The sequence below is a fragment of the Scomber japonicus genome, chromosome 7 (assembly GCF_027409825.1).
Source record: "Scomber japonicus isolate fScoJap1 chromosome 7, fScoJap1.pri, whole genome shotgun sequence".
NCBI classification, from domain to species: Eukaryota; Metazoa; Chordata; class Actinopteri; order Scombriformes; family Scombridae; genus Scomber; species Scomber japonicus.
Window position 1 is genome coordinate 8,392,355 of NC_070584.1, and position 12,406 is coordinate 8,404,760.

The 12,406-nt window shown below is 38.4% G+C and overlaps 1 protein-coding gene across 4 annotated transcripts in view; it reads left to right on the top strand.

The window, feature by feature from the left end:
• The first annotated feature begins 434 nt into the window (after window positions 1-434).
• tp63 (tumor protein p63) overlaps window positions 435-12,406 on the top strand; it is a 30,603-nt gene continuing 18,631 nt past the window's right edge. For 2 of the 4 annotated variants that reach the window (XM_053321919.1, XM_053321920.1), the window contains exons 1-3: window positions 435-487; window positions 5,280-5,411; window positions 5,508-5,637. In XM_053321919.1, coding sequence (XP_053177894.1) covers window positions 435-487; window positions 5,280-5,411; window positions 5,508-5,637 — 315 coding nt within the window. Of the gene's footprint in view, window positions 488-5,279; window positions 5,412-5,507; window positions 5,638-11,649; window positions 11,692-12,406 lie in introns of those variants that run through there. The other 2 variants (XM_053321921.1, XM_053321922.1) reach the window with 1 other exon arrangement.

Sequence of the window (12,406 nt, forward strand, 5' to 3'; positions counted from 1 at the left end):
CTTTTCAGGATAGTAGCTAACTGTGTGTGTATGTGTGTGTATGTGTGTGTATGTGTTTGTTGGTAGGGTGCAGGGTCAAATGTAGTTGCTTGATATCTATATCCTAGCAACTGAGAGTGAGTGATATCTTGTACAACAGTAGCTGGGGATTGGTCAGAGAGCTGGCAAAAGCCCCTCCCTATTTGTAGGGTAGCCTAAGAAAAAATACCTAAATTCAAAACATCTCTCAAACTTTCTCCACTCTGCACTGTACCCTCCGGCACTTTAATCCAGGCCTTGTTTATTTACTGTATATTTATATATATATTTTTCATTATTTGTTTTTTTTATTTTTTTATTTTCTCGTAGCTTATGCACAGTTTGTGATTTCTGCGCCTTTATGACAAGCTGGTAATTTTTCAGACTGGTAGCAAAGTGAAGTCTGGCATGTCAACATGAATTCACCTTACACAGCTTTGCAGTATTACCCAGAGTTTCCCTTTCATCGGTAAGTACATACAAATTGCATAAACTGACTCACAGTAATAGTTAACTAATATATATATATAGTTTTAAATGAGCTCATGTGATGTTCCACCTAATATGTGAAAGTGAAGTTTGACATGTCAACCTGACATTCTGAAACAGCATATATTGTATAAATTTATTATATGAATGTGTATTCATGTTGTTTACTGATGTTGGTACTTTTATTTTTACATTAAATATTGGAGTTTTTAAAAAAAGGATTTCTAACCAGTACAAATTCAGACCGTCTGAATTATCGAACCGACTGGGAATTCCCCTGCTCTTTGTATTTGACTTGAACTCACCATTCACACTGGTGCTGTCTGGAGGTCCAAAGTGACCTGAGAACAGTTGTGTCTGCCTGGATCCTCAGCTGCCGCTCTGTCCTGATATATTTATAAGCGTGGCATACTTATGGCAACAATGCATGTGTAAAGGGCCATCAGGGCCAAAGTGGCAGACAGATTACATGACATCTCGGTTGCTCAGTCTTCTTCTGATCTTTTACTGTATACAAGTTACTGTATATTCTACTATACAGAGTACTTTTGGCCAATTCAATTGGAATGCATGTTGTAATTCAGAGGATGTCAGATGTTTTGCAGATGCTTTTATCCAGAATCATTTACAGGAGGAAGAAACACAGTTATTACAATAATCAGATATATTTTATTCAGTCTTACATACTGTAGTCTATATCTTGGCCCATAGACTATGCCCTTTAGTTCAACCAAAATCATGATTTTGACATTGTGTTAGAACATTATGGTGACTATTTAGCAATTGAGACAATAATCTGTGATGTTTTAAAACTCAGTTTAAAGCAATATATCAACATAGATCCTTTATTTGTTCAGTGTATGTACAGTACTAGCCAAAAGTATGGACACCATTCACATCAATGAGAAAGTGTGTCCCAACTTTTGACTGGCACTGTATGTCTAAGCAAATTCACCAATATTAAATTGACTCCAAACACCAAATTTTACTGTGGACATCAGATTGCGCCACTACATCATCACTGTATGTCTCAGTCAATCATCATTACGGTGACCAGATACATGCTGACATTGTAATCTGCAAATATATATATTTAAAAAAAAAAATCATGTTTACTATAATATCCTATTTTTCTGTCTGGTTCATATGACTTTATGACTGCTAACAAATTGTATAAATTGTACTGTGATCTTACTGGACATGGACATGTTTATAGTTTCCAGGTTAACATAGATGAAATTTGGCTTGCTGTTAGTACATTAAATAGAACTTTCTATATTTATTAGATATAGTGCCTTGTTATTAGATATAGTGCCTTGTTATCATATTCCTTGTTATTATATTTGGACAACTCACATGTAGCCATTACATACTGTGTGCTCTTTTCTACTTTTAGCGTATTGTCCTTGTAATTCCGTTTGACAGTTATGTGTTTTAAAATCATCAGCGTGTTTTTCAAAGAGAAAACTTCAAACTCAACAGCAACATGATTAATTAATTAGACCTTGATAGCTACACTGCTATGCTGTATCAAAATACATGATAGTTTATGTTTCCTAATAATACCTGTTACTGTGGTGCTTTAATCTATTTTTGAGCGAGGTAAGTTTGGGTAGCATTAATTTTCTACCGTGTTGTTTATCGGATTGTATTCAGCTTTCAAGTCTAAAGGTTTCTTTTTGGTCCACTAATTTTCTCCTAGTCTGTTGTTTTCTTTGCATTCCTAACCTTAAAGGAATCTGTGCCTGTCCTTTTGCCCCATAGGATTTGACTTTAGACTGTTTCACTTATATAAAAGTAAAGGGATAAGAGGTGGAGAAACTTTGGGGCTTTCTATTGTTTTGCAGTCATGTCCCTCTTCCAGCCAGGGCTGACAGATGAGGAGGAGAAGGTCTTAGGCCTTTGAACAAGTGATTAATAAAGACACCGGAGAAGGGCCCCGATCGGCTGGGCTGTTTGTTTTGATTGCATTTTCATCGGTCGGTGTGCCCAACCTGCCAAGAGACAATGGCCGTCCCTGTTTAGTGTTGACCTCTGCCCCAGTCTCGTCTGGAGGCGCTGCACTGTCTTTAAGTGGATGCTGAACAGCCTTTGCCTCAGGCTAACTGAAACACTCTCTGAGTAACCAGACACCCAAAAGCAGACAGACAACAGCTAGAATTAGGATAAGGCCATCTATCTAAATTGTGTTTTCATAAAATAAATCTGCTCAAAACGATCAGAAGGGCAGTTTTAATTAATCATTTTTAAATGAGTGTTTTTGTAATTATTACGCACATATTTAAGTTAAGATTTTCCCCTTTTCTATATTTATCTTGCCCATGACATTTTGTTACCTACTTAAGTCTCATCATTATACAGTCTACAAAAATACACATGCAGGTGAAAATGGCCCTATTATTTTCATTAAACTGCATTTCTACACTGAAGCTGGAATAAGTGTGTAAGAGTGTGTTGTGTTGTGTAAGTTGCAGTTTCATTATGATAATATTGCTTTATAGGCTTACACTGAACCTGATGAACAGCATCTGTGATTATATTCTTGATTGTAACTGGTCAACAAACAATGCTGTGAAGCAAAGCTCAGAAGCCTTTATGAAAAAGTTAATGAGGTAGTTAAACTAGTTCTGCCAAATGGAATATTTTCAGTAAAAATTAAAGCCAGAGTCAATTGGAGTTGACCTATGACAGAGATCAGTAGAAGGGCCACACCTAAATCCTCCCTCCTTAATTACCAGAAATGCTGCAGGTATAGCACACCTGTGCTGTTCCCTCTGTCATCCATTATTTTCAATTTATGATGGACCTATAGTCGGCCAAACTTCAGGAAGCCTTCTTTGATTTATTCTGTGGATGTCTTTCTCCTGTTGTCCCTTTCACTCTCTGTGATGGACAAAGTGCAATACGAATAAAAAATAGTCTATAAAGAAAAAAGGAAGCTTGATATACTTTTGGCAGGTCATAGACAAGCTGGTGAGACAAGAGTGTCTGAATAATATTTTTTAAATAAATTATATGAATTTTGCAGGGTTGGATAGGTTATATCAAATAAAGAGCCAGTGATTGCAGTTTATCTTTATTATAGCTAATATTGATAATATTAACATGAAAGTAGCTACTGATTTAGGAATAAAATAAAGAATGTGCTGTGTGATATATTTGGTGAATAGTGTTGCATAATGTTAATAAACCAATCTTTTTTTTAAAAACAAAAACATTTACAAATAGAAAAACAAGCATGCTTTTGCCCGTGCTGCCTCGTGACTGGTTGCCATGGTAATTAATAAGGTCCTTGAAGACGAACCTGAGAGGAGTCATTAAATTCATAGTTTGCAGCTGAAGGTAATATCTTCGTTTATTTCGTATTTGAGGGTTGACTGAATTTAAACAGGCTCCGTTTATTCAACTGACTCACGCCATAATTGTGTCAAATAGCTCTTTTAGCCTACTAATGTTAAAATTAATGCAAAAAAAAGCAATAGTTTTGCTTGTTAGCGTCATAATGAATTCAAGGCTAACTTGAATTGCGAGTATGCTACACTGCTACGTAAGTCGACTATATTCTAAGTAACAACAGCTTGGTAATTAGTTTCCCAGTGAAAGTGTAAAAGCAGCTGAGTTGTGAAAATATTGTCTTTGTTTCTCAGCAGGCTTGCTCGTTTCTTTTGCTAATTGATTTAGTCGACCTCTCCACTCAATGAATTCCTATCATGTATCATTATTACATGGACATGGCTTTTAATGCATACATAGTACATTATTTAATTCAGCCTGACACATTGACCATTTCTTTACTTTTCGTGTATTCAGTGTATTTAGCTTGTCAAAATGTTATATGGTGTATTCCTCTTTCAATAATAACAAATCAGCTTGATTGACAAGGAATTAAGGATGTAATTATACTGTAGTGGAGTGTTTTTCCAGTTTCCATTCAACCATAATTATTAAACCATTATACTCAATATTTGTTAAATGTTGCACCTCTTATACAGTCTAAGTTGCCATCTGTTGCTACTGTTGCAAAAGCCTCTAAATTATCCTCTTAATTACACCCAAACTAAATGATCTGTGACCCTGATCTCCTAAATCCTCTCTTTTAATGTTTCCCAGGTAGAGAAGACTTAATGTAGCTTTATTCTAAACTCAAAACACTAAGTGCATAAGTTAAATTATTTTCTTCATTAGATATGCTTGTGTTTGTAAGTCAGGTATTAATATCATTCACCACACTGTGTTGGGGAATTCCACAGCCCTAAATAGTGCCAGCGTCAGATTATGGACCCCCATCTCCTCCACCCTCCACCCCCAAGCCCGTCCAGCTGTACACATACCAGAAGTTGCAGCAGTGCTATCATATAGACTGCGGGGGGAATTCCGCCTGTCTCAGACTGCAGCGTGCGCCACTTCAGCAGGAACAATGGCAGGCTGAGCTCTGAAGCAGGTGTAATGTTTCAGGGGAGCAGGTCAAAGTGCCTCTGTCTGAATGGTGCATAATCACCATTATGTGTAGTACAAATATTCAGTATTATGCAGGCTGACTTCTTCACAATGGAAGTGCTCTTCATGAATGGCTGCCAGCGGGACTCCTCCTACTCCTGCTTTTCCTCTACTGGCTGGGTGGCCAAAATCTCTCAGCCCTGCACTCTTACATTTATGCTGATGTTTGCTGAATTTGCAACTTTTAAATCTACCTGTTTAAAATTGGTGGGCTTGTTTTTTAAAATATTAGTGAAAAATTGAATATGACCGTGGTTGATTGTGTCTCCTCGCAGACTCAGGGACCCATCCCGTTTGTCCTGGAGAGAGAGCTCCTTCCTCACCACCATGGCCCAGAATCAGTCCGCACAGACAAGTGATCTCTTCAGCCAAGATGTATTCAACCAACTGTTTGATATGCTGGACCAGTGAGTGATTTAACCCCCCCACCCCCCAAAAAAAATATAGTTCTAAAAATGCAAAAACATATTTTAATGATTAAAAAAAATTCACTTGTGTTTTAGATCTGCTATTCACTCAAGCCAGCCCATCGAACTAAACTTCACAGACAGTCCAACAGATGGGTCTGCAGGAAACACCATCCAGATCAGTATGGACTGCATCACCATGCATGAGCCAGATGAGACGCTTTCTGTAAGTACGTAGGTTTGATGTTCCAGGGGACCACCTTTTACCTTTTTCTTTTCTTTTTAATAGCAATTTCTGCTGCTGCAGGCCCACCACAACCGCAGATTGAAATATTTAAAATCACATTACCTGTTAAACACATCATTGGCTATATTACAGGTACATATCAATGTTCACTTAAAACTTAATCAATATCAACTGAACAGTGTCCATTTTGTTTACAGGAATAGGTTAAAGTAATGATATTTCTACCATTGCAAGCAACAGTATCCTGGCCATTTATTGCTGAGTTACTACCCTAGGTGTTATTTATTTGATCAATATTTCCATTCAGTCAAAACTTGAGTCAATAAGCGATACACTCAGATGATGCTATAAAGCCACACAGAAGGTTTTGTTGTTTACATTTTGTGGTTGATTGATAAATATACCCTGATTACTTTCACTCTGAGTTGATGGGACTTCCAGTGGTAAATCCCATAAGTTGTACAATACAGAACACGCAAACGACTTTTATATTTTCATATTAACAATGGAATTTCCCCAGGACGCTCGTGACATTGTGGTGCAGAGTAGATCAACAATCAGTGAATACGGCCGCTTTATCTGTTTTTGTCTGAGATGTTGTCTGTAAGGTGATGATATTATCTGATTTAGCCTGAATCGGGCTTGACCTGGGTGGCCCCTCTGAGACAGGTAACTCTCAGAGTCTGTTGATGGTATGTGCATTTAGACGGTCACATGCCTTAAAATGTTCTTTAAGGGGTCAGATTTGAGTTTCCTGTGGTGCCCTTTTAATTTAAATGAGTTGAAGCTCACATTGTGAACTTGTTTCTTGTGACAACACAGAGCAGATATTAATTCACATTATAATGCAGTCAAGAGAAGCACAGTGAAAAATCCTTTGTGATGTTAGTTGTTTATAAAGCAGTGCACTGTATGAACTCTGTTGTGTTTGATCTGTAGTGAGGGACATATCTTCGTCAGTTCTGCTACTGAAATGATGTACAGGTTCCCCTCCCACTGAAGGAATGCTGTTGTCCAGCCAGGGTGGAAAAAAATAGCAAATAAAAATTTTGTTCAAGGAGCTGAGTAATGTTACCCTGCGCATCCCCCAAGGGGGTCTGTGCTCTCTTGAACTGGTGATTAATGGCCCCACCCCCCCACCACCCACTTTCCTCTGCACCAAAAGAGGGGCGTGGTGCGGTGATTGGCACGCCAGCAACCCTGGCAGCATCCGTGTGGGGGCTGAGATCCCGCTCCCGTGGCATCTTGCCAATCACCAAGCCCCGATCATTATTACCAAGTCAAGTGTCTGTGTTGATGAAAAGCTGTGGTGGGCGACCCCCCACCCCACCCCACCCATCCCATCCCATCCCATCCACCCACCCACCCACCCATGTGGAGGTGTGCCTCTTTCATGAGTCATTAGAATGCAGCTCACTGTTTAGTGCCCTGAGGGACTTATTTGTATTGTGTAGGGTTTATGTTTAATCTGAAATTCCTTTTTCTTCTGGATTTTTTTTTCTGTAGCTGCAGGGCAACAATTTAACACAGCACCTGCCTCTCTCGCAGAAGTCCCAGCTCTCATCTATCAGTACGTGTCTTCTCTATGTAAAAGTGAGGGGTAGCAAGAAGAGAGGGGGGCAGCAAACAGAGGGGTAGAATAACATGAAGGAATGTAGCAGAAATAGTGGCAGAAGAAATGCTATATCCTACCCCAAACAGCTGATTTTACACCAAGATAAAGCTCTGATCAGCTGTGCGTGGAGGACGTAGTGTTGAGCACGGGGGCAGAGGTCCTTTTCACACACAGGATAGAGTTTAAACAACTTTACAGCAGAGTAGCTCAATCGACACAGGGCTTCCCTGAGGTCTAATTACATGTTTGTATTTGGATTCTTACTTTTTTCACCACACCTCTTGTCTCTTACGTGGGATGGCTGTTGCCCTTTAGTTCAGAGTCTGAGCTGCTGAGCTGTTTTCTTCACCATTTAGTGAGTGTAACAGAAAGTTATTTTAATTTAGTTTTTTAATTGAGGAAGAAGCAACGTAAAGCACAAGTTTAATCGTAACTCTAATTAAAAATAGTTTTTGTTTTTCAGTAGAAAATCGTACAGTGTTTAATTCAGAATATTAGTAAACCTGTGTATTAAGCACAAAACCATAATAAGCTCCTCTTTCATTTCTTTCATGCTCCACCAGTTTGCCTCCAGCATATTAAGAAGTGTAAGGCGTTGTACCAAGGAAAGAGTACCTGCTACGGTCCACTTGAGTAACTGTTGAGTCAGTGAGTGAGTATGAGACCTGGACTGACTGTGGATGTGGGGATGTTAGAGCGAGAGCCCCTATTGCTCTTATCTGTACAAGTTTTACACACATTTTCTTAGACAAGGCTTACCCTTTACTTTTATACCTCACTATTATATCATTCCAGGTTCAATTGAAAAACCTGTGAGTCACACCTTTTGAGAGACAGCGCATGATTCAATTCTTCAGTAATAATCCTTTAAACTTCTTTTGTAAAACACCAGTTATCCATTTAGATTTCACCTGAATACCTGATTTTAATCTAGAATCTTTAAACATGCAGCAGAGTTAAAGTGGAAGAAAATATGTTGGTCCGGTTGCAAAATAGAATATGTCTTTCAGAAATGCATTTGTTGACTTGAATACATGTCTAATGTTTTATTTTGAACAGTAGTATTATAGATTAATAGTTTCTTGGATATCAGAAATAAGGCGAAAATTAAAACATAATATCCTAAAATCGGACAAGCCTGGGTCAGAATATTTATTGTTGTTTATTTGTTTCAAGGCTTTTTTGAGCAAATAGTTCAAAGAGGTTAAGATGCTAAACCTAGAGGCTAATTTACGAGTTAAAAGTCCCTTTTTGCTTCCTGTTTGTGTTTTCACTGCACTTGAGGAGCCGTGACGATGAGGCAAATTAGACAATAAAGATTAAAAAGTAACAGCTTTATTTGGGATGTAATGTTTGCATACAACACAAGGTCATCATGTGAAAATAGATCTAAAAACACCAAAAACCCAAGAGAGCTGTTTTCAAAATAGCAGTGATCTATTTTTATAACTGTAAGGTTAGGGTTAGTAAAACAAAGAGCAAACAGAGTTAAGTTTAGAGTTAAAAGAATACAAGCGCTCTCTTTTTCTCATCTTATCTCACCATGATTGTTCCTGAACCATCGGAAACTATTACTGTAGGAAACTAGTTCTAATTTAAGCCAGAACCTGCAGCACAGAGCCCAAAAGTAGAACTTGAGTCTTGTAGATGAAATGCAGATGAACTTATGAGTTCCTAAAATGTTGCTAGAAAGTTATAATAGTCACTAAGTAATTAAACGGTCTTGACAATCTGTCATACATAAACTACATGTCCTCATCAGTTCATCAGTCAGTAGGGTAACTTGGTTGATAGAGTAACTCCAGTATATTATGTGTAATGTTGTAAGTGACCTTTTGCAGCGTATGTCAGTCAATACTTCAACATTGTCTGCACTTCAATGAAAAAAACTGAAAGCATCAGCTGTAACTTAGCGGCTAAAAAGCTTCTCAAGCTGTCTGGTCATCGGAAGTCTGACTGAGTTCATTCATATTCTGCCATCTGAGGCTACAAGGCACAGTAGAAGCAACAGGGGGAATAAGAAATCAAAATATCAATTGGACTTTAATTGTAAAGCTGAAATTAAGATAGATGTCTGGTGGGTTGTAGTGCAGCGTTTTGACTTGATACTAATTTAACAAAGACAATTTAATTTATATCAAAAACTAGCCGATTAGTCTCTCAGTTTGGTCTTTTCTTGCCACTTTAAAATTATTCTTGCAACTTTCCAAATCAAATTGTCCAGTGGATAAAAAGATTTTTCTTAATCAGTTTATTTCTTTTTAATGAGTGTATTTTGACTTGGTGGCAGTGGATTGTGGGGGTTTTAAGAGCTGCCACCCAAGTGATGCTCTCTGTCTCTCCTCTGACTGCCTGCGTCTGTCAGTGTGGATGGGAGCTTACACTGTTTTCAGAGCAGGTGTCTGTACAGCCACTGCAGCCTGACACTTGATACTAAACTAATCTAGCTGACTTAAGGAACAGGATCTTTAAAGGGAAAAACTTTACTAAAGCCTCTTCTGTCTGAGCCCCATAGATCTGCAGATTTTTAGCTGCTGCCTGGTCCAGCTCTCTTCTTAGTTTCTCACTGCTGATGCACTTAATAAAGATGTGACTGCACTCTCTGAGAATATACTATAAAATGGTAAAGCAGTGTGTTTCGAGTGAACTGGTTTTTAGGGTCTATAATCCAGAGCCTCAAGCTAATTCTGCAGCAAGTGAATGATTCTTTGTCACAAATGAGAGTCATGTTAGGATTGGGTTCCCCTTTTGGAAATTGATCCCTATTATGTAAGAAAAACATGCAGGTAGAATAATCTAAAAAGTTAAAAATATGTGTTGATTTACAAGCTCACTGCAGTTTATTGCAGCCTGATTCGCAGTTGCATTAAATAGCCAATAAACTGTCTGTCCTGTCCTGCTTGAATACAGGCACCACTATATATTTTACTACAGCCTCACCCAAACACTGAGTATTCTAACTTCTTTTCAGATGCCAATGTTGTTTTAACATAATTAGAAGTTTGTTTAGTTAACTAATTATCACCTTCAAAAGCCCTGGCTAGGTCTTCACTGAAGCCTGGGTACAGGCCATTGGACTGGCCTCTTTATAGTGTTGATTTGCTTTTGTGACATGGTGACCTGTAGGCCTGTAGCCCTGGGGTCTGACCAGGGTGTGGCTGCTGATTGGAGACACTGACTTCAGGTCATAGTTGTGCTTAAGTCTTCAGACGGCTTTCAAATCATTCTGACCACAGGACAAGAGTTTTAGCCCCCTGGCTCTGTAGTAATAGAGGTGATTTGTGCCCTACTGACCAGTCCCCTCCCTCAGTGAGCAGTATGTTTACTTTTTTGTTTGTTTTATTTTTTTCTTGTTAAGCAAATGGCTCCCTAATATCCAGAAGACTAAAACAGACCAAGCATTTGTTCAAAAACATGTGCTGCAAGGTAGATCAGTGTAGATCAACTCAGCCTCATTGCAGCTGTTTAAGTTTCCTGGCTGAATGAATGAAGCCTAAATAAATGCATACATTTATGAATTGAACTTTTCAAGTAGAGAGGCAGCTGTCAGCACCACCACAGTATCTGAGACACAACACATGTTTCCAAAACAGATCTACACCAGTCATCTCTGATAGATACAAGCAATCTACAGGAGTCTCATTGTTTTACTGGGGCCTCTGCATTAGGATTGCTTGGGGGATGCATTGGGGAGCAATTCTTATGCAAACTAGCTGCTATAGGTAAAGCTACTCCTCACCTAACTCCAGAACACAGTTCTCACTCTGCAGCTTTCATGTCTAATGGATTTGTCTTTATAATTATTTTTCTGATTATCATTCACATTAATGGTAGTTTTCAATTTGGAATATAATTTTGGATACATTCAAGAATACATGAAGGGTCTTTTGAATTGCTTAAATTAAATTTGCATTAAATATTTTACAGGTAATTTAAGAGCACTGCTATATGGATAAAAATATTCAGAGGTAAAAATGAAGTTTTAGTCTGTAAATAAAATGCAAAAGAAGCAAAATGCAAGCATGTGATGAAAGCATTAGTCATTTTTATTGAATTGATATAATGCACTGCTACCATTTAATGCAGTAACTCTCATTAGATAACTTAAACCTCTGAGGAGGCCTGCAGAGCTAACAAGGAGACGATGCTTCTCCTGACAATGGGTGTGGACTCAGGTATTGGACAGGTAGCTCCTTAGACCCCTCCCCTCTCTTCCCGGTATATATGACCTTCCCATAGATTCCTATAGAAGCTTCTGTCTGTCCACTTTGCATTTGTAGTCCACATCACTCCTGTTAGAGTGAGGAAAAGAGATTTGTGGAATCCTGGAGCCAGTGGAGCAAACAGCAGCAGCTCTGCTCAATCTCAGCGCCAACATGTTGTACCTGGAGACTGGGGGCACAACTTCATACAGCGAGGTAAGACCAACAGAGGAGACGGTAATGGGCATCAAGCACTGTGCCCGTTCCTTTGGAATGAATTAAATACCACATAAGAGTAAAAGGACTGTTTCGGGACTTAAATTTGATGTCAGTGTTCTGAATGATCAAACATCGTGAATTCGTGTATGTTATTTGTTGCCGGATCCTTTTTGTGTTACTCAAGAACTTAATACTGATCAAGTAAATGAAAACACATGAATAGATTGAAAAAACAAATTACTTCTTTTAATCGAGTAACAATTAGAATAGAAAAAATTAACGCGGTGAAGATGGTTTTCCTTTTGTTAGGCTGTGTGTGTGTGTGTGTGTGTGTGTGTGTGTGTGCGCGTGTGTGTGTGCACATCTTTGCGTGTGGCAGTCCAGTGAGCAGGGGAATGTAAACACCTGGAGTATCTCTTCAAAAATGTTCTTCTTGTGAAATGGCTTCTACCTGGCTTGGAATGGATTTAGTCCGTTGATTTTATTTACTTTGAGTCAAGTTGTTGTTTTTCAGTGTCAGAAAATCTGACATCCAAAATCTTTGGAGGGTTTTGATTTTTTGCGGTGAATCGTTTCAGCCCTGAGGCGCCTTTAGAGGAGAAGCTCAGGAAAATATAAAGAATGGAAATTTAAATTCAAAAACATCATTTTGTTGGTTATTTTAATTATGACAAACTATTTTGATAGTATTTTGTGCGTTATTCGATTTAAA